At 37.1% G+C, this 23,950-nt stretch overlaps 1 protein-coding gene and 1 pseudogene across 3 annotated transcripts; one reads left to right on the top strand and one right to left on the bottom strand.

The window, feature by feature from the left end:
* Positions 1-644: 644 nt before the first annotated feature.
* LOC122025710 (protein indeterminate-domain 16-like) lies at positions 645-2,987 on the top strand. Of its 3 annotated transcripts, none has more exons than XM_042584561.1 (4): positions 645-838; positions 1,047-1,189; positions 1,289-1,700; positions 2,198-2,987. In XM_042584561.1, exons 2-4 carry the CDS (start codon positions 1,069-1,071, stop codon positions 2,847-2,849), a joined length of 1,185 nt encoding a protein of 394 aa, XP_042440495.1. In that variant the 5' UTR covers positions 645-838; positions 1,047-1,068; the 3' UTR covers positions 2,850-2,987. The 3 variants fall into 3 exon arrangements, with proteins under 3 accessions (XP_042440495.1, XP_042440494.1, XP_042440496.1); XM_042584560.1 differs by having other exon boundaries at positions 646-893; XM_042584562.1 differs by lacking the exon at positions 645-838 and having other exon boundaries at positions 1,048-1,189; positions 1,284-1,700.
* A 2,642-nt stretch (positions 2,988-5,629) lies between these two features.
* Positions 5,630-8,365, bottom strand: LOC122023291 (annotated as a pseudogene).
* Between the last annotated feature and the right edge of the window lie 15,585 nt (positions 8,366-23,950).

Raw genomic sequence — 23,950 nt, 5'->3', positions numbered from 1 at the left:
TGTCAAATTGTGTGCTGTATGCTGAAATGTTTTGTGCCAAGCATACATCTGGCTAGGGTTTGTTTATCAGTCCTGTCGTTCCTTGTACTCTTCTTACCTTTGAGTCAATAGCACTAGTAGCAGCAGCCAGTAATCATCACTGTGAAAAGCTTCTTTAATTAGTTGGTCCCGTTAACTTTGCTGAGAATTAACAGTGATGATCAGGAGCAGGAAAAAGTAGAGATCAAGCTTAAGGTAATCCAGCTATATTTGGTTGCAAAGGAGAGGAGATCATAACCTAGCACAGCCTTAGTGGGCCCTTGTGCTCCTCTTTTGGAACAATATAATAGTGCTGAGGTTTCATGATCCTTATCACACCGTATAATGAAACGCTTGTATGTATAAAATGATCCTTAATATATAATTGTATACTATGGCATTTTGTTCTTGGTATTCTTCACAGATCAGTAGGCAGTAGCACCAGCAGATCTGTTTGAACTGCTGGCTCAGTGGTGTTGGAGTTACAAGTACAGATATTTATTCATGTATGGAAATTATTAAAACGGATGGACAGAGTAATAATGAGACGAAATTATATGTATGTGTTTTTGTTTCCTTGCGAGTGTGCTTGTTCTCTGTCACCACCACCACCCAACTCTAATATTGGTGGGCTCGAGTTTGAAGCTTTGCGTGGCTTGGTCATGATCCATTCATGCATTATTCTCTCTCACTCTCGCTTTCTCTCTCACACACACCCTAACTTTATCCTTTCAAGTTTCTCTTCAATATTATCCTACTCATCTCGCCTCAGTAAGACCAGAGGGAGCTATAGCTTTTGGAAAGCTGCCTTCAACTTTAGGTATATGAGACAGGTTCATTCATCACAGCCAAAGAAAGGCCTCCTCCAATTCCAAGTCTCTCTCTCACTCTCTCTGTAGCTGTTAATTCATATCTCTATTTGTTTGCAGATCTCTTTTCTCTTTCTCCGCTGTCTCGAACCTTTTCTATTATTCGTTCACCACTATGACCCTTTTTTAATGTCTTGCCCATGTCCGAATTCCTAACAGGCATTAGATATATATCACGCAAATGCTAAGCTCTTCCAACCCTGCGAAGTTTGCTGTCCTTCCTCCCATGAACAGTCCTGTGGTGTCTCCTGTGGATGAGATCAATGGAGGCAAGAGGAAAAGAAGGCCTGCAGGGACACCAGGTACGCGCATGGGACTGTGTTTTTTTTGAAATAATAAACTCGCAGAGGCATTTGATCGAACAGGTTACTGACGCGGCGTGGTTTTGAGTGCTAGTGCAGATCCGGACGCGGAGGTGGTGTCGCTGTCGCCGCGGACGCTGCTGGAGGCGGACCGGTACGTGTGCGAGATCTGCGGGCAGGGGTTCCAGCGGGAGCAGAACCTGCAGATGCACCGGCGGCGGCACAAGGTGCCGTGGAAGTTGGTGCGGCGGCAGCAGGGAGCGGATGCGGGGAGGAATAACAAGCGGGTGTTCGTGTGCCCGGAGGTGAGCTGCCTGCACCACGACCCGCGGCACGCGCTGGGCGACCTCGTCGGCATCAAGAAACACTTCCGGCGGAAGCACAGCAGCCACCGGCAGTGGGCCTGCGCCCGGTGCGGCAAGGCCTACGCCGTCCACTCCGACTACAAGGCCCACCTCAAGACCTGCGGCACCCGCGGCCACTCCTGCGACTGCGGCCGCGTCTTCTCCAGGTAATTAAGCTGGTAGGTTCCTTGATAATTTTCAAAGCTGATCATGATGATGAATTCATTAAAACCTAAATAATAATAATAATTATTAGCAATCTCCATCTAATTTTTTGTTCATAGATTTCTCTTTTCTTCCTTTTTTTTTAATGTCAAAATCAGTACAGAATATACAAATCCTTTTGCAAATTAGAAGAGTATGATATCATTTAAAAGGAAATTTAATTCCTAGTTTGGTAGATAAAATGGGAAGATTTGTAATGATGATCTTAATGAATTTGATCACCTGCAGCGCCATTAAATGCCCACATTAATCCCAGAATTTAATTGGCGACCCTTTTTTCCAGCTCCTTTCTTTAATACAAAATATTCTTTTGGAGAGAAAAAAAAAACTGATACGAATATGAGTGTAATTTTAATATTTGGAAAGAGTATTTGTATATAATTTATACAATATATATCAATTAGACATATGTATAATATTGTATGAATACTGCATGCAGAGTAGAGAGCTTCATAGAGCACCAAGATTCGTGCAACGCCAGCCGAGCAGGAGGACGGCAAACCACTCAATCCCCACGGCCTCCACTCACCCTCTCCACTACCGACGTCTCCACCACCACCGACGCCAACGCCAACGCCAACGTTAACGCCGGCTCTACTCCAACTGCAGCAGCAGCTCTACCGGCGCCGTCATTTCTTCCATTATTCTTGCCGCCGCCGCCGCCGCTGCCAATTATTCCAAACGAGCGCCACCATCAACACCATAACTATCTCGAGCTCCAATTGCTGCCCACCACGTCCTACAGTCTCCTCCACAGAACCGCACCTCGCGCTCCCTTCTCTCCTGATCAGGAAGCGGCGACGCCGACGGAGCTCCAACTGTCGATCGGGCCGCCGGGAGTAGTTACCGACGCGGCGCGGGCGCCAGCGAGGGATGATAAGGAAGAGGTGGAGATGGCGGAGAAGGAGTTCGCCGACGCGAAGAGGATCCGGCAGCAGGCGCGGGCGAAGCTGGAGAACGCCTACGTGCTGAGGGAGCACGCCAAGAAGCGGATCGCGTCGATGCTTCTCCAAATCACTTGCCATTCTTGCAGGAAGCAGTGGCCGTCCAAGTCGTCGCCGTCGACGAGCTCCGATCATAACCCTAATTGACATTAACGTGAAGGATTGAAATCCAAAGTCCTGTTCCTTTTACAAACCAACTGAGAACGGTCAGTGTTGATTGCAATAATTCTTGGTGTGATTATTGTGTATTTATCTTTATTAATCTGATGGTGTTTTCATATGAAAGGTTGAAAAATTCATCCTATATAAAAATCATTAATAAGTATTTGTTTTTACACCCCTAACCACTTAACATTCAACTATAAATTGACTACATGATTTATCTCTCTCCACTTAACATTCAACTATAAATTGACTACATGATTTATCTCTCTCCACGTAACTTAGGATGTACTGTGAGAGATGTCTGGAATAAATGTAATCACCTTTTTACTATAATTAATAAGTATTTATTTTGGTATGCAAGAATATATTCAGTTGTACACTTTAAGAATCCAATCTAGTAAAATAAGTTCAATATTAAAAATATATGAAAAAGATTATGTATTTATAAGAAAAAAATATCTCTTTTTGAATGAGATTTTTTAGGTAGAATTTAAAAATAAATTCATAATAGTTTAGGTCCAAAATAGACAATATCAAATCCTATGTTGAAAATATAATGAAGTGAGCTTGATTGATCGAATACTCTTTACATAAAAATATATAAATTACATTAGTATAATGCTACCCCTCACCCATTGGGAGATCTCTTTATCATACTACTGATTCTTAAATGGCTAACTTACATAGTTATATACTTCGGCCAAAATCTAATTGTTAAAGACTTTTATTAAACTAAATTAATCTATTTACTTATATGCATTTAACTTAAGCTTTAAAGGGAGTAGTCCAAGTGTCTTGAATATAGAATGTAATCAGAAATCTTTTAAAGAAAAGAAAGTTGCACAAGATATTGAAAGAAGAAGAGAAATAATGGAGAGAAGGATCGGAGATTCAAGCTTTGAAAAATAATTAAACTTCGGACTTGGTGTCAAGCCCAAAGAATGTGGAGCTTATATTGATTCGACTACGCATTCGTCAACACTAAGGCCTTTTCATTTTGATATATATGTTAATAATAAGATTCAGGTTTCAGGTTGGGGATCGCATTGAGTGAATATAGTCAATTGAAACATTGGGCTAGTTGATGGCTTAGGTGTGTCAACCATTTTTGTTTATTGGTCAATACTCCTTTGTTTCTAAGTTGTATGTTGTTCGACAAACCTTACCTAAATTTTCCCATTGAATAGGGTTAATCAACTTATCAATTGGTTGACACAAGTGTGCTTGAATATAGTCTTTGCATGGGAACCGCTTTAAATTAAAGACTTTGTTTGTGGTTTCTTTGGCACCTAATGCTTATAAAAAAATATTTTTGAGTATTTATTATTTTCAAGTGTCAAATTAAACACCAAGATGACTCATTTGAGTAATACTTTTATCTATATCTATATCATCCTTAGGGAGAGGAAAGAATCTATTGTTGTGAGTGATTTTGTGTTGGGTCAAGGTATAATCTTTATAGGTCGTAAATCTCAATTTGTAGAAGACAATCCCATTATCTCATTTTAAGAGGTGGCCATAGTGAATGCTATAGAATGATGCACCAAACAAGCGTGCCTACTGTAACCTTTTAATTTTTTTTTTTGTTATGATTATTTTAACACTCTCGATCATAATTGTGCATCCTTGTTACTAACAATTATCTTCTTTGTGTTTATACAAGGAATTAATAAATTTAGGTCACCTCATATATTCAAATCTTACTATTGTAGTAAAACATGATTACTTTCATTCCAACATTTCTCATAGTCAATCCTCAGGATATATGAAAGAAGGTAAATTACAGGATTAGCTTACAGCAGGCTACCAAATGGATAAGGATGGGAGGAGTCCCGTTGAAAATTGATCCATGCCCATTATAACAAATCTGTAACCCACTAGCCAACTAGACATCCCATGAATCAAACAGATGTTGTATAATAATAATAATCATCTAGGTAATCCTAATTAGGGTTGTAAACGAGCCAAACTTAGTTGAACAGTAAAAAGCTCGAGCTTGGACTCGGTTCGTTAATCCTAAACTCGAGCTCGGCTCGAGTTCGATTCGAGATTTAGTTCTTAAGCTTAAGCTCAGTTCGTAATAAAATTAAATAGCTCGAATTCGATTCGAAAAAAGTTCGTTTAAAAATTAAGAAAGCTTAGTTCTAATTGGTTTAAGATAATTTGCTATAATAATTAATAATGTATTATTATATTTATTATTTATATGATATTTAATTATATATATATCTAATAATAAGATAAATAAATCTCTTAACGAACGTGTTCATGAGATTTTTAATGAACATGTTTACGAGCCTCTAAATGAATGTATTACGAGCTCACCAACCAAATACTGGTAAACTCGAACTTGGCTCGATAATGTTTACGAGCTCGAAATCAAGTACGAGTTTGGCTCGTTAACTTAATTGAACGAAGTTGAACGAGTTTTTTTTTCGAATCAAGATTCGAATAGCTCACGAGCTACTTGATTGATTTACACCCCTAATCTTAGTTACCAAAACAAAGATTAAGACCTGATTTGATCAATATAGACATTCTAATTCCATGTTTCCACTTTCAATGCCCAATAATTCCTTCCTTCTCATTATTTCTTATAATTAATAAATGAAATTTAATTATTTTATTTTACTTTTTTTTTGTTTTATTTTATTTCCATAGACTCGATTTAATTTTCTCCAAAAATTTGTACGGCGGCATGAAGACGCGAAGACCATAAAAAAAAGGCTGCGCTAAAATTTAAAATGACTGCAGGATCCTTTTCAGTTTTCAGACAGCACCCTTCTTCCCTTCTTCTTTTTCTCATGATAACCTGTACGAAAGATCTGTTGAATGCATGCATCCGCTCCAGCCACCACCATAAATCGCGATGGCCACGTTTTCAGTGCCATAACGTTTCCAGCAGAAAGCGACGCCTCCTCTCCTTCTTTCCTTTATTATTTTTCCTGATACGTTGCTTTAGTATGAATGAACGACGCTGACCGTACTGACGCAGACTAGAGCTGGCTGGGCAGGGGAACCCTTCTCGGCCACGAGAAGACAAGCGCATCACGTCAACGTTGGTAGATCAAACTGTGCAGCTAGCGCTAGCGCTACCGCTCAGCTCAGCCGCACCACGTGACGTCGGTGACCAAAGTAATTGCGGGACAATTACTTTACCTCTCGGCGAAAGTAAACCATAGAACTCGTTTTACGACAGGCGGCTTCCGTCGAGTCTTCTGTGTGATAGTTTATGTAGGAGAGCTTCGTCATTTCCAAATTGCCAATGGGTCAAAACGGTAAAAATATTAAGATGGATTGAATATTTGATAATCGATTAATATATTAATTGATTAAGACATCAAGAAAATTAAGATTAATTAGATATTTGACAATCAATTAATTAATATATTAGGTAATTGAAAAAAATTCAAGTATGTGAAGATTGATCGGATATTTGACATTAGAAAAGTCACTACAAGAATTTTTGCATTCAACAACACCCAATAGACAACGCTTTTTAATAAAAACGTTGTCGTTCTTTGTTTTACAACGCTTTTAGTGAAAAGCGTTGTCTATGGTATTTACTTTTTACTAAAGACAACGGTTTTTAATGAAGTGTTGTCTTTAGTGTTGTTGTTTATGGTCAAAGACAACATTTTTTTAAAAAACGTTTTTTAAAGTGTTGTGTATGTTTCCCCTAAACTCACTTAAAATAAATTCGCAGCCCTCGCTTTGCTAAACTCTAAACCCTCAACGCGCGCGCGCCTTCTCCTCACCACTCCTCTCCACGAGTGCCTTCTCCTCTCCTTCTCCTCTCCACGAGTGCCTTCTCCTCTCCTTCTCCTCTCCACGAGCGCCTTCTCCTCTCCACTCCTCTCCACGAGCGCCTTCTCCTCTCCACGAGCGCCTTCTCCTCTCCTTGCCGCGTGATCTCCTCTGAACCCTAATCTCGACCCAAACTCCTCACGCAAAACTCCTCACGCCGGCCCAACTCCTCCAAGTCGAGATCCCTAATCTCGCATTTCCCCATCTCCTCAATCAAAGTCAGCTTACCCTTCCTAATCTTCTCACGGCTCCTCAACTCCTCTGAACCCTTCGATCTTAGTTCCTTCCTCGCAGAGCAGATTCGAGAGTAGGAGGAACGGAAGAAAGAAAGGTAAAATTACCGGCGCCAGGAATGGAGGCCGCGCCACCTCTGGCAAAAGCTCCCATTTCACCCCATCGAAGAAAGGGTGCGCCTTCACCTCCTCCGCACCCCCACTAAACCCTAATCTCCTCTCCGGGTCCTTGACCACGAGCCGCTCGATAATGTCAGTGAGATCGGTGCGCCGCCAGCCTGGGAACATTGGCGGCAGCGTAAGAATGTTGCGCAACGTCTCCTTCCTGTTCCGCCCCCGGAAGGGCGTCTGTCCGTATGCCATTTCGTACGCCAGGATCCCAAGCGCCCACCAGTCCACCGCGAAGCCGTGCCCTTCGCCGCGCACCACTTTCGGCGCCACGTACTCCTCCGTCCCCACGAACGAGAACGACCGCTCGTCGTCACCACCGGATCCTTCTCTGGATTTCGAGATGGACGAGGAACTCGTCCTACGGCGACTCGCCGGGGAGACTCTCGCCGACCTCCCTTTCTTGATCTGGTCGTCCGCGGCGCCGAAGGAGAACACGCGTGTGAGTTTCCTCCGGGGGGCGTGGCTGTGGTTGTCGGAGGGAAGTGGAGGAGGAAGGGAGGAGTGGGTGGTCGATCTGGCAGGGAGGTGGCGGGAGAGATCGAAATCGGCGAGCATAATATGGCCGGATGAACGGAGGAGGACGTTCTCTGGCTTGAGGTCGCGGTAGGCGACGCGCATGGAGTGGAGGTGGGCGAGAGCGGTGACGATTTCCGAGAGGTAGAAGCGGATCGCGTCCGCGGAGAACGCCTCCTCGTTGGAAGGAGAAAGGGAGCGGTGGAGGGCGTGGAGGTCGCCGCCGGGGCAGAAGGGGATCGCCCAAGCGAGGAGGTCCGGCGTCTCGACGGAGCCAAGGAGGGAAGGGAGAAACGGGTGGTGGTGATCACCGGGAGCGGCTGAGAGGCGGGACAATAGGGATAGCTCCCAGCGGGCGCGGCGGAGAGCGTGGGTTTGGCGGCGGACTGCTTGTCGAACACCTTGAGGGCGAAGAGCGTGGGGAGGCGACTGCCGGGTGCGGCGCTGACGAGGAAGACCGAGGCCATGGCTCCACGGCCCAGGACGCGAACCGCCCTGATCTGGTTCAAATCCAACACCACCTCCTCATCCATTTGAATTTGGATCAACCAACCTATACAATGCAGGTAACGTGTTTGAGTGTTTGCCTCAATGGTCTCTGTTTCCACATCTCGCTCGATTCTTGTTCTTCTTGAAGCAGCTCAAGCGCTCAAGCTCCGTGTGTTCCTCTCACCCAAAAATTGAGGTCTGCAAACAGTAAGTGGAGGCAATACAAGACCCATCTCACCCAAAAATTTATTTTAAGCAGGCGTGACAAACCTGAGGAGTTGAATGAGCCACCTGTTGGCTTTGAAATTACAAGAGAAGATTGGCGTGCGTTTGTCATTAGTCGCATTTCTGAAGATTTCATTGTAAGATTCTAAATTTTTTCTTTTGAAACTATTCGATCATAATTCATTATGTATTATTCAAATTTGATATGTCGCCTGTTTGAAATAACTAGAAACTCAGTGATCAACAAAAAGAGCGAAGGAAAAAAATAGATATCCTCATCGACTCTCACGCAAAGGGTATGCACGCTTTGCTGAAGAAATTGTAAGTATTTTTAAAATATATTTCCTCTAAGAACCCTCTAATTGATTCACATTAAATTATTTCACATTTGTTATTTGATTTTTCTTTGTTGTAGGGGACTGAATTATGTGATGATAATGACATCAATAGAGCTATTATGTGGAAGAAAGGACGCGCCAACAAAGGAGGAGAGTTTGAAGGTGAAGATTTGGTGGACACAGTACACAAGATTGTAAGTAAATTTTCATGTTCTTCTGATAATGACTTCAATATATCTTCTAGTTTTCGAGAGTAAAGTTGCATGCATGCATACCCTTTGCGTGAGGAAGCCAAGGCAAGCAATGAATGAGTTAACAACCATTCCTTGCATAGCTTGAATTCTCAGTACTAGAGCATGTATTGAGGAAGTAAATGGTGAATGAATGCATTGAGAGCTTAGAGGTGACGGGTTTATATAGAACAGATGTGGATTTACTAGGTATCTAGGTTTGAAATGTTCTTACTTGGAGAAGAGATCAAGTCGAAAAGTCTATTACATGCAGTGGTTTCCTTTTGCTGCAATCAATTAATGGTGAATGCATTGAGAACTTAGAGGTGATAGCTAGAGTTTCTATAGAACAGATGCAGATAAATCAACCAGGTTTGAAACGTTCTTGACCTTGTATCTAGGTTTCTATAGCATGCTCTAGATGGAGGAAAATGTATATCAATGTGCTTAGATAATGAAGTATTTGATGAAGATTGTGAACTTTTTCTTGACCTTGAGGACATCAATTCTTTGTATCATTTGGAGTCAATTTCAGGAAATTTGATCGTTGCCTACATATGGTAAGTAAGTTTATTTAAGCAATTTCAGCAACTTTTTCATCACATGTTTGCTTCCCAATTTTAGCAACTTATTATGGTTTATTGTTACAATTTCACCAACTTATTATGAGTGATCATTATTTTTTAATCCACATGATTGTTTTGTATCTAAATTTTATTATTTAATATCTAAATATTATTTTCTCAGTTGCAACTGCATTGCTTTACTTATGCTGGGAAATTACTGCATTGCTTTATGTTTGCTAGGAAATTCTAATATCTAGCAAGACAGAAAATCTCTGATTTGAACTGCAAGAAGTTTACTAATATTGTTGTGTGAACAAGTTTACTCTTGAAAAATTCAACTTCTAGTAATTTTCTCATACCATGTTATTCTCATTAAGTTAATAGTTCATCATTTCTATTGAGAGGTTTACTAATATCAATTGATGTGGTACACTTTACATAAATATAGCTCATTCATTTTCAACCGACCCTTAATGTTTGCCTTCTGCCATTTGTTCTTCTAGACAGGAAGTACTTTGCTCATATCTTTTTTCTTGTATATTTTTAAGTATCTTAAATGTGCTTGTCCTCAAGAAATAAAAGAATTTGCATGTATACATTTCTGGTATGTTTAATATGCAAGACTGTTCATAGTAAGTTCTCATGTATGGATGTTACTATCATCAACCATAACTTAGTGTTATGAGTGATCATTATTTTTTCCAACTTATTATGAGTGTTTTGTATCTAAATTTTATTATTTAGTATCTAAATATTTTTTTTCTTTGCAATGATAGGTGTTTGTATAAAAAGATGGTGAAAGATACCAAGACAAAGAAATTCAGATTTATGAATCCTCACAAACTCCCATATCTGGCAAAAACGGCACAAGACAAATCAGTTAAGCTTGAAACCCTGAATCAAAGGGCAACTCTTTTAGCAGATAAGCTGACAAGTGCATCAACAGATCAACTAGTGTTAGTGCCATGTAATGTCGGGTAAGCAAGAAGTAAAACATCACTTTCAATTGCTTCCTTTCGATAATTTATTCAATTTTATGATCTAATCCTATGTATTTGCCTAGTTTCCATTGGAATCTTAGTGTTATTGAACCTTACAAGGATGCTATTTACCTGCTGGATTCCCTAAGTTGCCGCATTCGCGATGATGATTCAAAATACGTAATGGAAATGTGAGTTCAGATTTCTTTTAGTAAATATTTATTATAATAAAAATCTTATTTAACAAATATTCTTAATGTATGAAGGGCCTTAAAATTGTTTAATTCAACCAAGGGAAGGAAAGGTAGGAAAAATGTTAAGTGGGAAGTAGTTAAGGTATGTGTACTTTTGTTTAACATATATTGTAATGTGTATAATTTTCATTAACAATTTGACTCTAATTACTATATATAGGCTCCTCAACAACCGGATGCGAAACAATGTGGTAAATTACTATTATTCTGTAAAGTTCTGTCAGTGTAAATTATCTAGTTTCTTTATCTAGCTTTTGTTCCACTATTGGGTTTGGTTTTCTAATAATTACTCGTGCAGCAAAATACTGAGCAAGAAGCTGTAGATCTTATAATCAGGTAAAGTAGAAAAAGTTAACTACTTCATTATGCTTTCATCTTAGTATTTGTATATTTGATTTGTCTTCTTTGAACCAGCTTCAAGTCAAAAAGCCAGATCCTCTAGATAGCTGTTAAAAATAAGGTATTATTTGGTTTGTCAGTGATCTTAATATTTGGTAATATTTGGTCTTTGATGCTCACGACAGAGTTCCAACGCTGCATGATTACCTTGTTCAAGCAGATTGCTCGCTGCCTCAGTAGCTCGCATTTTCAGGTTTGTTTCATCATTGATATTCCTTCTTTTTAGTGTTCTATATTAAAAGGAAATACTAACTGTCGATGAGATTGTTATCCTCTTGCTTGAACATGAACCAAAGTATATAAATTTGACCTTTTGATCTGAAAGTATAAAAAAAAGTTAATTGGATACTAGTTTTTTATTTTTTTTTTTTGCAGTTGCATTTGTTGTATTTTCATATGTTTCTCAGTGAACTTCTAAACAATTCTTTTTTCATTAATTTATTAAGGCTTATTATAAGTTTCAGTTTGATGGTGCAAATTGTTTTCTTTTGTAATCCATCTGTTTCTTCTTTGGTTTAGGGAAGTTGAAGTGAATCCCTTGATAGCTGTTTCATAGGTTTGTTCCATTATTTTCCAGTACGTACTGGAATCACTATCAATAGCCCTCAAGGACTGTTTACAACCTTGCAATCAAATTAATTGGACTTATAATCTAATGTATGGTTATCTGGAGCATGAATATTGGAGGATTCATGAATGACTCTTCGGATGATGAATGTATGTCATTTAATATTGGTTCATGTATTTATTTAGATACATCTTGAGTATTCCCTATAAATACCCTATGTATTTAACAATTCAAAGATGAAGAAAATCAAGTAGTTGAACACTAACACTTGGACGCCAACATTTTGAGTTGGCGCCTAGATTTGACCATCTAATATACACGGCTAAAGGATCAACTTCTATGAACACCCTTAATAACTTATACAGATATTTGTGAACAATTAGGTTGGTGGCTATCATTTATCCTCCCTTTTTGTTGTTTTTCCATGTACCCAATGCAGCTTTCATTTCAAAGGTTCCAAGCTGATGAACAAGGATGGGTGGACACAATCAAGTCAATGCGATTTGGAGGAGCTGTCAGATTAGTACCATGGATTGGCTTGGGCAATCTCAATATTTGCGTCAAACTGTCTTCTGGCCTTCCCTATCATCTGCAGATCTGAGGTATACTATGCACATTTACCGTGAATTTTCCTTATTGAGCTTGGGCTAGTGACGGTTATGAATGTATTTTATTTCAAGAACCGTATAAGCAAGTGTTCGTGCATCTAGTTTTATAACAATGCACTTCGTATCTTTGATCTAAAAAGCTTCAAACAAGTCATCTTCTCCAAGCATGCCCTGGTCAACATGCTAGTCACCTATCGAGTCATTTCCTCGATGGCACGGATGAATACCGAAATCCATCCTCTACTCCACCATTCTTTGCCACTCCTCAGCCGAAACAACTGCAAAGGTAGAGTCAACATCAAGTATTACATCGTGCTGGCTACAAGAAGACCGGGGCCGCAAAATCCAATAAAGACAGTCAAACATCAAGTAGCATTTTGTAACTTATTCCTCTTAGGTTATATGCTTGGTTAATATATATGCTTAGAACTTGTAAAGACAGTCAAACATTAATATGCTTGGTTAATATATCCATCTACAAGACTCCGCTTTTTCCTCTAAATATGATTTTCATTTAGCACGTAACTAATGCCAATTTTTTTATTTTGATGCAGTGTTTAAAGAGCTTGAGTAGAAGTTGGCCCTAAAGAAAACTTGTCAGTTACGATATAAACACACTTACGGTATGAATTACATGTATATATAACATTGACATATTATTTAGTACGAGATTTACATGTATGAAAGTTTTCATACAAAATTTCTTGATTGCCTACAACCCGTGTGCTGATGACAAGTTGAAGAAGATGGCTCTAAGAGTGATAGCTGAAAGCCTTTCGAAGAAGAGATTGCTGGACTTAAAGAAGCAATTCCATGCGATGGACACAAACAATAGGGGTTAGTAAATGATGAGGTTTTGTAAAACTTGTGTGTTTGAAAAATTATTGTCATGAAGTTAAGGATAACTTGTATGATACAAATTTAATTTGTGGATCAATATGTATACATTTTGTTTGTATAATATAAAGTTTTATTTATTTGTTAAATAGTCTTATTATAAAAATGATTGTAGTTGTGGATATTCAATTATATGTAAATTTTGAGTATTTTTTATAATTTTGCTATTTAATTAAGAAAAACACTATTTTTTATAAATTTAAAAAGACAACGTTTTTAAGTAATAAAAGACAACGCTTAAAAAACAATGTCTTTGAGACCAACCACAACGCTTTTAAAGCGTTGTCTTTGATATGTGCATTTTTACAACAGCATCTTTAACAACGCTTTTTAAGAACGAATAGACAACGCTTAAAAAGCGTTGTCTTTGTGACCAACCACAACGCTTTTAAAGCGTTGTCTTTGATATGTGCATTTTTACAACAGCATCTATAACAACGCTTTTTAAGAACGAAAAGACAACGCTTAAAAAGCGTTGTCTTTGTGACCAACCACAACGCTTTTAAAGCGTTGTCTTTAATATGACTTTCTACAACACCATCTACAACATCACTTTTTAAGTACATACGACAACGCCAAAAAAGCGTTGTTGTTTAGCTTTTTTCTTGTAGTGAGTTCAAGTAAGTTATGATTTACTAAACACTTTGCAGTTGGAAGTACAATATAAAGTTGACATGGGACAGAAAATCCAAATGGATTAAGGTTAACTGTACACTTGGTGGTATAAAGTCCAACATGGAGTTGACACAAAAAGAAAGTCCAAGTAGATCATGGTTGATAAGATATTTGACGGTTGAAAATCCAGTAGGGAATTAACTTGAGGCGTGAAGTTCTGACAAGTTAAAGTTGATCGGATGCTAGTAATGAGGAAGTCCCGATAAGTTAAAGTAAACGGTAATGGAGTTTTTGTAGATTAAAAATTGATCAGATATTAGACAAATGAAATTCTAGTAGATTGAAATCAACTGAATATCGAATAAGACGAGAATTTAATCATTGTAAGATTGAAACTGGAGTATTAGTTGATTAATATGGTGTATCAATCGATTAATGGATATAAAACCCCCTATATCTCAAAAATTAAGGTTATTATGGTTTTACTACAGTTACTTGGTTACTACGGTAGTTGATGTTTGTTGCAAACCCTAAACCCCCAACCCCTCCTAAAAAAAATTAGTCATTTTGAGATAGTTAAAATAATTTTAGGGTTTTCTATGGTAATTGGGTTAATGGTTTGCTGCTACAGTAGTTTTACTACAACACTAAGTTGCAACAATCAATTAGTGACATGTAGCAACGAATATAACACTCCTAAATCGATTGTCTAGTTCGACTTGAGGTAACTAATCGATTGGTAAGGTAAAAGAGAATCGTTCTGTAGGTTTAAATAGTCAGATTCAATAACAATCGATTAAAGAAGTCTAACAATCAATTGCTAGGCAAAAATCAGCCTAAACAACATCCTTATAAATGAGATTTTGAGGAGGATTCTTGGCACCGATCCTTGGATATTCTAAGGCAAAGTCCTGGTGCATTTCTAGATCAGCAAGAGGGATTTCAGAGAAATAAGAAAGCATCCAAAGTAAGTTTCTCATTGTAAAATTATTTTTGATTTTATTTATCTTTGTATTTATTTTCTTGTTATGTTCTTGTAAGAACATGTTGTAAGGGACTTCTCTGCCTCCTGAAGATATCCAAAAAGGAGAAATTCATAGTGGAGGGAAATCATTAGGAATAGACTTTAGATTAGTTGCCTAAGAGGCGGATACTAAGTAAATCCTGGAGTTATGTATGTGGCATCAATATTGATTTAAGTTTTTGCTGCGCATTCAAACGATGAGCATGAGATCAAGATGAAAAGCGATAAGAGTTATTCACTCCCCCTAGCTCACATGGATCTTAACAAGTGATATGTTGTTTTTCATCGAACTAATCATCGGAAGAAGCATAAGCTAGAGGAATAAAGAAAATTTTGAAAATTTGAACCCCCCAATATTAACAAGTTAAAGGACTGATCATCAAATGAGCTCAACTTCACAATGGATCCTCGAGACAGATTCAGATATGACATTTGAGTTCCTCCACCATTCAGATTAGGAGGATTCGAGCATTGGAAGTCATAGATGGACTACTTTCTCATGATGGATATAGAGCAATGGTAGTTGACTAGACCAACAGATTTTGGTAAACCTAAGTATAGTGTTGCTAACATTATTTTGCATTACTATTATTTGCCATTGTGTTAATTTAGTTTTGCAAGAACATCTTAGTGGTTAGGTCGATCAGACACTGAGTAGAGAAAGTTTAAACTGTTGGTACCCCATTGTTTTGATGTGAACGTCAACTAAGTTAAGTTAGGCCTTGCAAGATTAATGTCTTGTGTCTAAGTGTGTATGGACTTAGGAACACAAGAATTGAACGGAAGATGCAACGAGTAAGAAGGATTGCACAGGAAGGGCACTGGCGAGCTTGGTGCATCCTATAGGGCAGTAAATACACTAGAGGGAGGGGTGAATAGCGTTCATCGAAAATCGTAAGTTAAAACGAGTTGCGCAGCGGAAAAGGGAAACAAACGACACAACGCTAACAATGCCATGTTTTACTTGGTTCGGAGCCTGTGACAACTCCTACTCCAAGGCTCACGTTAGTCATCACTTTCGTTGGGCAATCCACTAATAGTTCTAAAAGATACAATAATGTAGTACAAGAACTATATATGAAAAGTTATCGACAATAGAGAAAATTAAGTAAAGCTTGATGTCCGGTTGTCGATGGAGCATTACAGTGTCGTAAGAGCCTTTTTGAAGCATCATGCACGAAGGAAAGTTGTAGTAGATAATGTCCTGAAGTTGCTGATTGAAGACCCTTATATAGGCTCATTCCGGGCACTTGGAATCCCTCTAGGGGGCTTGGACTATGCTGACATAGTGAGCTCTCGTCGAAACTTTATCTGCGAAGTTTTATCCACCTCCGAGCGCCCGGACCCCCTCCGGGCGCATGGACTGTTGACGTGGGCTCAGCCAGCCGACACACTCTAACTTAGCTTCGGGATGAAATTTCTGGTCCGAGCGCCTAGATCAATTTTGGGCGCTCGGACTGCCCGGGTGCCTACCCAAGCACCCGCCCCGGCCAGCAGGTCCTAGTGCTCACACTTCTCCTTCTTGTAAAAAAGAGTTAGTCCAGGTAAATAAAAATATATTTATCCTGTAAAATAGAGTTAGCACAATATTAATAAGATAAAAGTAGTAATTAAATAGTGTCTCCCCAGACCAGGATCTAGTTAAGGTCTCAACTTAGGTTTCCCAAATGGACCTAAGTTGGACCGACGCCTACAGTTCCCTCAACCGAGAATGCATCCTCACTGAATCTCTCTTCTAGTTGCTTACCTCAACTTACCAACTGCAGTCGCTTGACTTGTCTTTGACCCACCAGATCTTCCTGCTAGTTGTGAGGTCTACAGACCCAACTAGACTTTAGTCGGTTGTTAGGTTTCGTAGATCCAACCGAACTTCTTGCCAGATATAGGGTCCCGTGGACCTATCTTGAATTCCTACCAGCTATCAAGTCCCGTGGGCCTAGCTGGATTTTAGCCTACTGTTAGGTCCTTCAAACCCATCAACTCCTACACACTTAGTAATGCAATTATATCACAAAACACTCTAACTTTAATCCACTTATCATTGATCAAAACCTAAGTTAGATCATTAATATAAATTACACCGAAAATCTTCTCCTTTTTGATGCAATGATAATCTAAGATAAAGTTAGAAAATAAAATAATATTGAAAGATAATATTAAAAATGTAAACAAATAATCTAAGTAAGTTAGTTTTGTATGTATTTTATGTGATCAAATTTGTATGTTATTTTCCTACATTAACTTTTATCCACCTCCTTTGGCATTCATAAAAAAAACTAAGGTAAAAGAAATACAAACATAAGAAAGGTAATGTCAGACAGTAATAAAAAAAATAGCTTAAAGTAAATACTTTGGATATCTCAGACTTAGGGAGAGGTTTTGAAAAGAAGGTCAGTCAAATAATTTTCTAAGACAATTGTTTTGAAATCGGATCCTCCCCCTAAATCTGAGCACATAATAGCTAACGTGCACGATAAGAAATAGTAAGCATTATGTGATAAATGAACTAAAACACCTAGTGACTAAAGTGAAAATCAAGTAGCATTAAGTTAGTATGAACTACTAAGAAGCATAATGTGATAAGTGTAAGAAAACATCTAAAGTGAAAGACAAAAACATCAACCAGAAACTAAACTACTGAGAAGATGAGGAGGGATCTGAACCCCAAGATCATAACATGTCCATCAACTCAGTATGATGAGTCTGCTCTGCCTCTCAAAGACTAGAAATATCCTGTCGAAGACCAGAGACCTCCTAGCAAAGACTCGTCATGGATGCCTCAAGTCTAGTAACTTTGTCATCTAAAGTACGAGGGACTGAAGGTGGGGGTAGCCCAAAAAGATTAGCCATGAACTCATGTATCTCTACCTCCTTTCCTGGAGCTGGGTCAGGTTGAGGCTGGGTTGTGGGGTCAGGTGGCGGCTGGGCTTTGGGGTTAGGCTGGTACTAGGTCTCTCTCCTCCAGGATAGGACACCCTGATCATCTATGTGGACACCAACTAAGGATAGGTTCATAATGTGTGTAGATTGTATACACTTGTTTAGCATATTTTGATGCACATTACTATATTTTACGCATGCTTTATCTATGCATTTCCATACTCCTTGCTTGCATTTAGCATATTTACTCTTCTTTATTCAGAGATCAGCTCTTGTGTGTTTTTCTTTCTACAAGAGTCGAATTTGGAGAAGAAATGAACAAATGGAGGAAAACGACACTAACCATGAGTGCCACACGGCCATGCCAAAGGAAAATGGCCTTGGCCGTGTGGAGCTGATAGGGCCATGTAGCTTTAGCAGAGGAGGAGAATGACATGGCCGTGTGAGAGACACACGACCGTGTCACTTTTGAAGCCAACCAGAACATGGCCGTGTAGATTTACATGACCGTGCAACCTTTCCAGAGTCCAAGCATGACATGGTCGTGTGTGCCACACGACCGCGTGACACTTCCAGAGACAGAGACTGGCTAGGTCGTGTGGATCTGCACGCCCGTGCAAGCTAGCCAAGACAAGGCATGGCATGGCCATGTGAGAGTCACACGACCATGTGACCTTGGCCGAGAAGGAAGTAGGCAAGGCCGTGTGAGATTCACACGACCATGCCACGAGTCGTGTGGCGCCCAAACACCCTCTTCTATATAAAGGGCATTCTCCTCTTTGAAAGGAGGAGGCTCTCCCTTTGGGGAGATCGAATTCTTGAGGCTTTCTTCCGCATCTTGCCGGCAATCAAGAGACGTTTCTATCCAAGATTTGACTCCGGTAGCAAGGATTGGTTCCGAAGATCAATCGTCGTCTTTAGATAAGCATTTCTTTTCTATCATCTTGATTTGGATCAAAATGTTTATGATCTTCTTGTCTTTGGTTCTTTTCTTTTGTATCATGGAGTAAATCTTCTTGTTCTAGGATGGAGGGAGTATTTGTGATGTAAATTGATGTAAGATTTCAAGGATTTGCCATCTTCTTGTTTCAATGACATTGTTATGTTTTGTATCAATTCAATCTTGAGAGGATTGTTATGTTTTGAATCTAATTACCATTCTTGATTGATTGTTTATATTTCTTGTGAATCTTGTAGAGTAATTCTCTAGATTGTATGACCGAGGGACATCGTGACAAGGCTGCCCCGTTAACAGACATTTAGGGGATCATCTTGAAGAGTGAAGCAAGAACCTACAAAGAAGTGGGATAGATAGATGAACTGAATTCTATATCCTAATGTAAATTGATTAGTGAAGTGTTTCTATGTTGCATGACCGAGGGGCGTCGTGATAGGGCTGCCCCGCTAACGGACTTAATAGGAGTCATAACTATTTGATTGTTTTAAGTGTAGATAAGAGTCCCTTGATCGGTGTTTTCTGCAGGAAATAACCGATGAATTCTTACAAATACATTGCAATTGAGGATAAGGATTAGTAGATCGTATTACATTAATTAGTATCACAAAGAAACCAAAACTCCTAGAACCTTCATTACATCTAGTTTTATGCATTTACCTTTTATTTCTATTTTCTAATTGGTACTTAGATCATATAATTCTTTGATCGATTGTTTAGCTAATTCTCTTTGAGACGTCTTTAGTGGTTATAACCAGTCCCTGTGGATTCGATATTTTTTTATTACTGACGACGTAACCGTACACTTACAGTGGTATAATAAGTTTTTGGCGCCGTTGCCAGGGACTGCGTCTATAACATTAAAAATTATCATTTGAGTTAGACTAAACTTTTCTTTTCTATTCTTTTCTTACATCTAACTTGTAACTAGTTTTCTAATTCTGTTCTAAAATTTTTCTTTGTGTTCTTTATTCTTTTTGTTTGTGAACCAAATTCTTTGCATTCTTTATTCTTTTTGCTTGTAAATCAAATTATTTAATCTTGTTCTTGTATGTGAAGATCTAACTTTGTAGGAGATTTACTTTCTTTTGATCCTGAAATTGATAGAACCTTTCATAGAAGGAAAATCTCGCAAAAACAACAAGAAGAACCAGAACATTAAAAAATGGCAAATAAACCACTTAAGGATTATGCAGTACCTTATGCCAGAGGGTTCCGTTCAAGCATTACAAGACCCTCTGTTGAAGCTAATAATTTTGAGATCAAGTCTGCGATAATAAATATGGTTCAACAAAATCAGTTTGGTGGAGAGCCGCATGAAGATCCTAATCAACAATTAGAGGTTTTCTATGAAATATGTGGTACCATGAAGATGAATGATGTACCTTCTGAAGCGAGACTATTATTGTTTGGGTTTTCTCTACGAGGCAGAGCTAAATAATGGCTGAATTCTTTACCTCCAAATAGCATTACCACTTGGGAGCAATGTGAGCAGCAATTCTTAGACAAGTTCTATCCTCGAACCAAGACAGCTCATAAGAGAAATCTTATTAAAAGCTTCAGACAATTTGACTCAGAATCTTTATTCGAAGCATGGGATAGATATAATAATATGCTCAGACAATGTCCACATCATGGGTTGGAGAAATGGTTGGTGTTGCATACATTTTATAATGGCATCAATTATCATACTAAAGTATCCCTAGATTCTGCAGCTGGAGGGGCACTCATGAATAAAAGTTTAGATGAGGCTGAAGATATAATTGAAAGTGTAGCACAGAATCATCATCAATGGGCAACAGAAAGAAGATATTAATGTACCTTATAAGGAGATAGATGATGGAGAGATATCCAACAGTGAGGAGCTTATTGAACTAACATAGTCTAGCGAGCAGGACCAACAAAATATTAATGTTAATGATTCAGATTTTTAAATCTCACTAGTTAAGCTCTATTAATTATTAATGTTAAAGTAAATTTCTATTTAGATCTAAATCTCACTAGTTCTATCATATAAGCCATTATTATTTTGATTTGATTACTACAAGTGTGAATGTGCATGTATTATAATCTAATTGTGTAGATATAGACATGTTGAATATAGTAGCTACACATGGTGGGTAGACTATTTTGCGGATTGTTGGAGATTAGTAAGTATTAGTGTTATTAGTAATTTTCATTGCATTTATTTTTTGTTTGTAACATATTTATAATATTTCTATTTGTTTGATATAGTTTTACCCCAGATAGTCATCAAATAACTGTTTACATCAAGTCAAAATTTAAAGAACAATTCAACCCTGTTGGTATTACATGGAAGCATGTAGACCAGGAGATGAAGTAGTTTTATTACAATGAATTTCGATAAGTAATTTTATTTATCAAGATTTTTAATCTTTTTTATAATAATTTGTGAATTTATTATTGTAGAAAAGATATACATGAGAGGAATGACACGAGTCGACATTTTATTCAATCTGGAATGTAACTTATGCCAAATTGTATAAATATATGTTACACAAAGCAAGACAAAGGGAATAAAGTCATCCTATGTATCAGAGGATATTTAGGATGCATGGTAAGCCATCTGGGTTGCAGACAGATGGCAAGAAAATGTAATGATAGCTCGAGCCACCAAAATAGTGAGCTAGCTAGCCCTAGTACCAGATCCATAAAACATACAGTTAGATCTCGATCGATCGTCAAGCATGTCTTAGACTTGGTGAGTTTACAATTAATAAATTTATATAAGAATTATGTGATTATCAATGAATTCTAATATTTTTAATTTAATTACATTCTTTAATATTTAAGAACATGAGCTACAATGACCTCCTACTTGTTAGGAGGTATTTTACCAAGACACATAAGTCAAAAGATTACACATTGTTTGATTATCGATCATCGGCATTAGACGTAAAAATATAAACTTGAATATCTTTAACTGTTAACAATGATTACCATTTTTAATAAATATCTTATAAAAATATTTTTTTTAATGTAAATAGGAAGAAATAACTATGATAGGTACAGAGAGAGGTGAGGCGCAAACTCTATCCACTAAACAGATAAATGAGATTTATTATGATATAGTTGGTGGAAGGAAAAAAAGACCTCCACCCTCTACGATCTTTGGTTCCAAGCGAGAGTCGTATATGATCAAGTGACGACTCCTAGGGCTAGGGGTCGTCCCAGCAGATCATCTAGCAGATCCAGATCATCTACTATAATAGAAACCTTAGAGCAAGAAAATCAAGATTTGAAGACTTGACTCTCGACCCTAGAGAGAGATTTTCTAAAGGAGTGGCAATCCCAGATGAATCTTGTAGAAATTGGACAGAAAATGTAGGAATTCATGGGTCGATGAGTCAAACGTGATATCATTTTGACTCTTAGGAGACTCAAAAGCCTTATAACCATACTGATTAGTACAAAGGTGTGTTGACCTTTTACTTTTTTTTGTTTATTACTTATAAAACATGCAAAATATATCTATTAATTTCCATATTAGATGAATCTCTAATTGTATGATATTTTTTCAGGAACATTGTAGATTTATTCTATACATCACCATCAACAGATATCCAAACTAGCATTTAGTTGTATAAAATAATTTTCATATAATTAAATTCAATATGCTAGACATAATTCTAATGATGTATACTAGTTTTGTTTCTTGTTTTATTAATAACCTATTGTATTATATTTTCGGTAAAATTGAATGCTACTCGCTAGTTTTAGATTAGAATATCTTTGCTAGAAGATGTTGTATTTCATATTATTAGATTCAAATATTGTAGTACTTTATTTGAGATGTCTGAATATTTAATTTTGTTTTGTTGCTGGGTTAATTTGATACTTTCTTAGGTTAGGTTTGATACTTTCTACTTTTGTAAATATATTATTTTTTGAATTTTAGTTTTGTGAATGTTTTAATGTGTTTGTTTGTTAATGTCAATATTATGTTTGTAAACGTGTAACGCTTGTGTTTGTAAATGTGTTATATTGTTTGTGAAAATGTGTTTGAAAATTATCATATGTGTATATATATATATATATATATATATATATATATATATATATATATATATATATATATATATATATATATATACACGAAAATGATATTCTGCGCGACGTGTACGGTATGTGACTGTGCGTCTCGCACAGGATATCAGGTTTGTTTTTTTTTCTTTTGTATTATTTTTTTAATTTTGAATAAAAAATAATTAAAATATATTTTAAAGATTTTATTTTTAGGTTCATGTTTCCCAATTGGATGATAATTTGTAAGTTATTTTTTTGAATTTTATCTCTAGGGTTCAGACTTCCCAATTGGTATATAGTATTTAGTAAAAAGATAAATTAAAAATGAAATAAATTTAAGTATTTACGGAGTATTGTAATATGTTTAGGGGATATATTTATAGATTAGAGATTTATATAAGGAAATATTTATTTTTAAAAATTCAAAATCTAAACAAATAATAGATATCGTCGGTTATTTTTTATTATTATTTTTTAAAATATTGAATTAAAAAAATTAATTAAAATATTTTTTAAGATTTTATTTTATGCTTCATGCTTCCCAATTGGGTTATAATTTTCAAGCTATTCTTTTTTAGATTTTACCTCTAGGGTTCGGGCTTCCCAATTGGGTTATTATTTTTAAGCTATTTTTTTTTTATAAAGATTTTATCTCTAGGGTTCAGATTTACCAATTGAGTTATAGTGTTTAGTAAAAATAAAAATTAAAAATAAAATAAATTTAAGTATTTATGAAATATTGTAATGTATTTAAGGAATATATTTATGTATTAGGGAATTATATAAGAAATATTAATTTTTTTAATTAAAATCTAAAAAAATAATGAAAAAACAAGTTGCGCGTGCATAGTCTCCGCAGGTATTAGGAAATTATATAAGAAATATTGATTTTTTTTAATTAAAATCTAAAAAAATAATGAAAAAACAAATTTGATATGCTGCGCGCACAGTCACACACTGTACGACGCGCAACGCTATATATATATATATATATAGCAGCACAGTCACACACTGTACGACGCGCAACGCTATATATATATATAAAAGCTGCTATTGTTGGAAAATTTGATAATTAATGACGGAATTAGTGACAAACTTTAATTTTCCGTCCCTGTATTTTCATATAAAATTTAAAAAGTTATAATAGTTAGCAAAGAAAATTTAATATGTCATTGCTAATTAACGACGAGCTTTTATATTCCATTGCTACTTAGCGATGAAAATTAAATATTTCATTGTTATTTTTATATATGGTTTAAAAAAGATACAAGAATTAGTGACGAT

Source organism: Zingiber officinale, chromosome 9B (genome assembly GCF_018446385.1).
Source record: "Zingiber officinale cultivar Zhangliang chromosome 9B, Zo_v1.1, whole genome shotgun sequence".
Lineage (NCBI taxonomy): Eukaryota > Viridiplantae > Streptophyta > Magnoliopsida > Zingiberales > Zingiberaceae > Zingiber > Zingiber officinale.
Note: the sequence above shows the minus strand (reverse complement) of the source record. Positions and strands in the feature narration are given on the sequence as shown.

Bases quoted from the DNA above. Each gene is read 5' to 3' on its own strand.
- LOC122025710 (XM_042584561.1), top strand. From the start codon at position 1,069: ATGCTAAGCTCTTCCAACCCTGCGAAGTTTGCTGTCCTTCCTCCCATG. The intron at 1,190-1,288 runs GTACGCGCATGG...GTGCTAGTGCAG, and splicing joins AAGGCCTGCAGGGACACCAG to ATCCGGACGCGGAGGTGGTG. The intron at 1,701-2,197 runs GTAATTAAGCTG...TACTGCATGCAG, and splicing joins TGCGGCCGCGTCTTCTCCAG to AGTAGAGAGCTTCATAGAGC.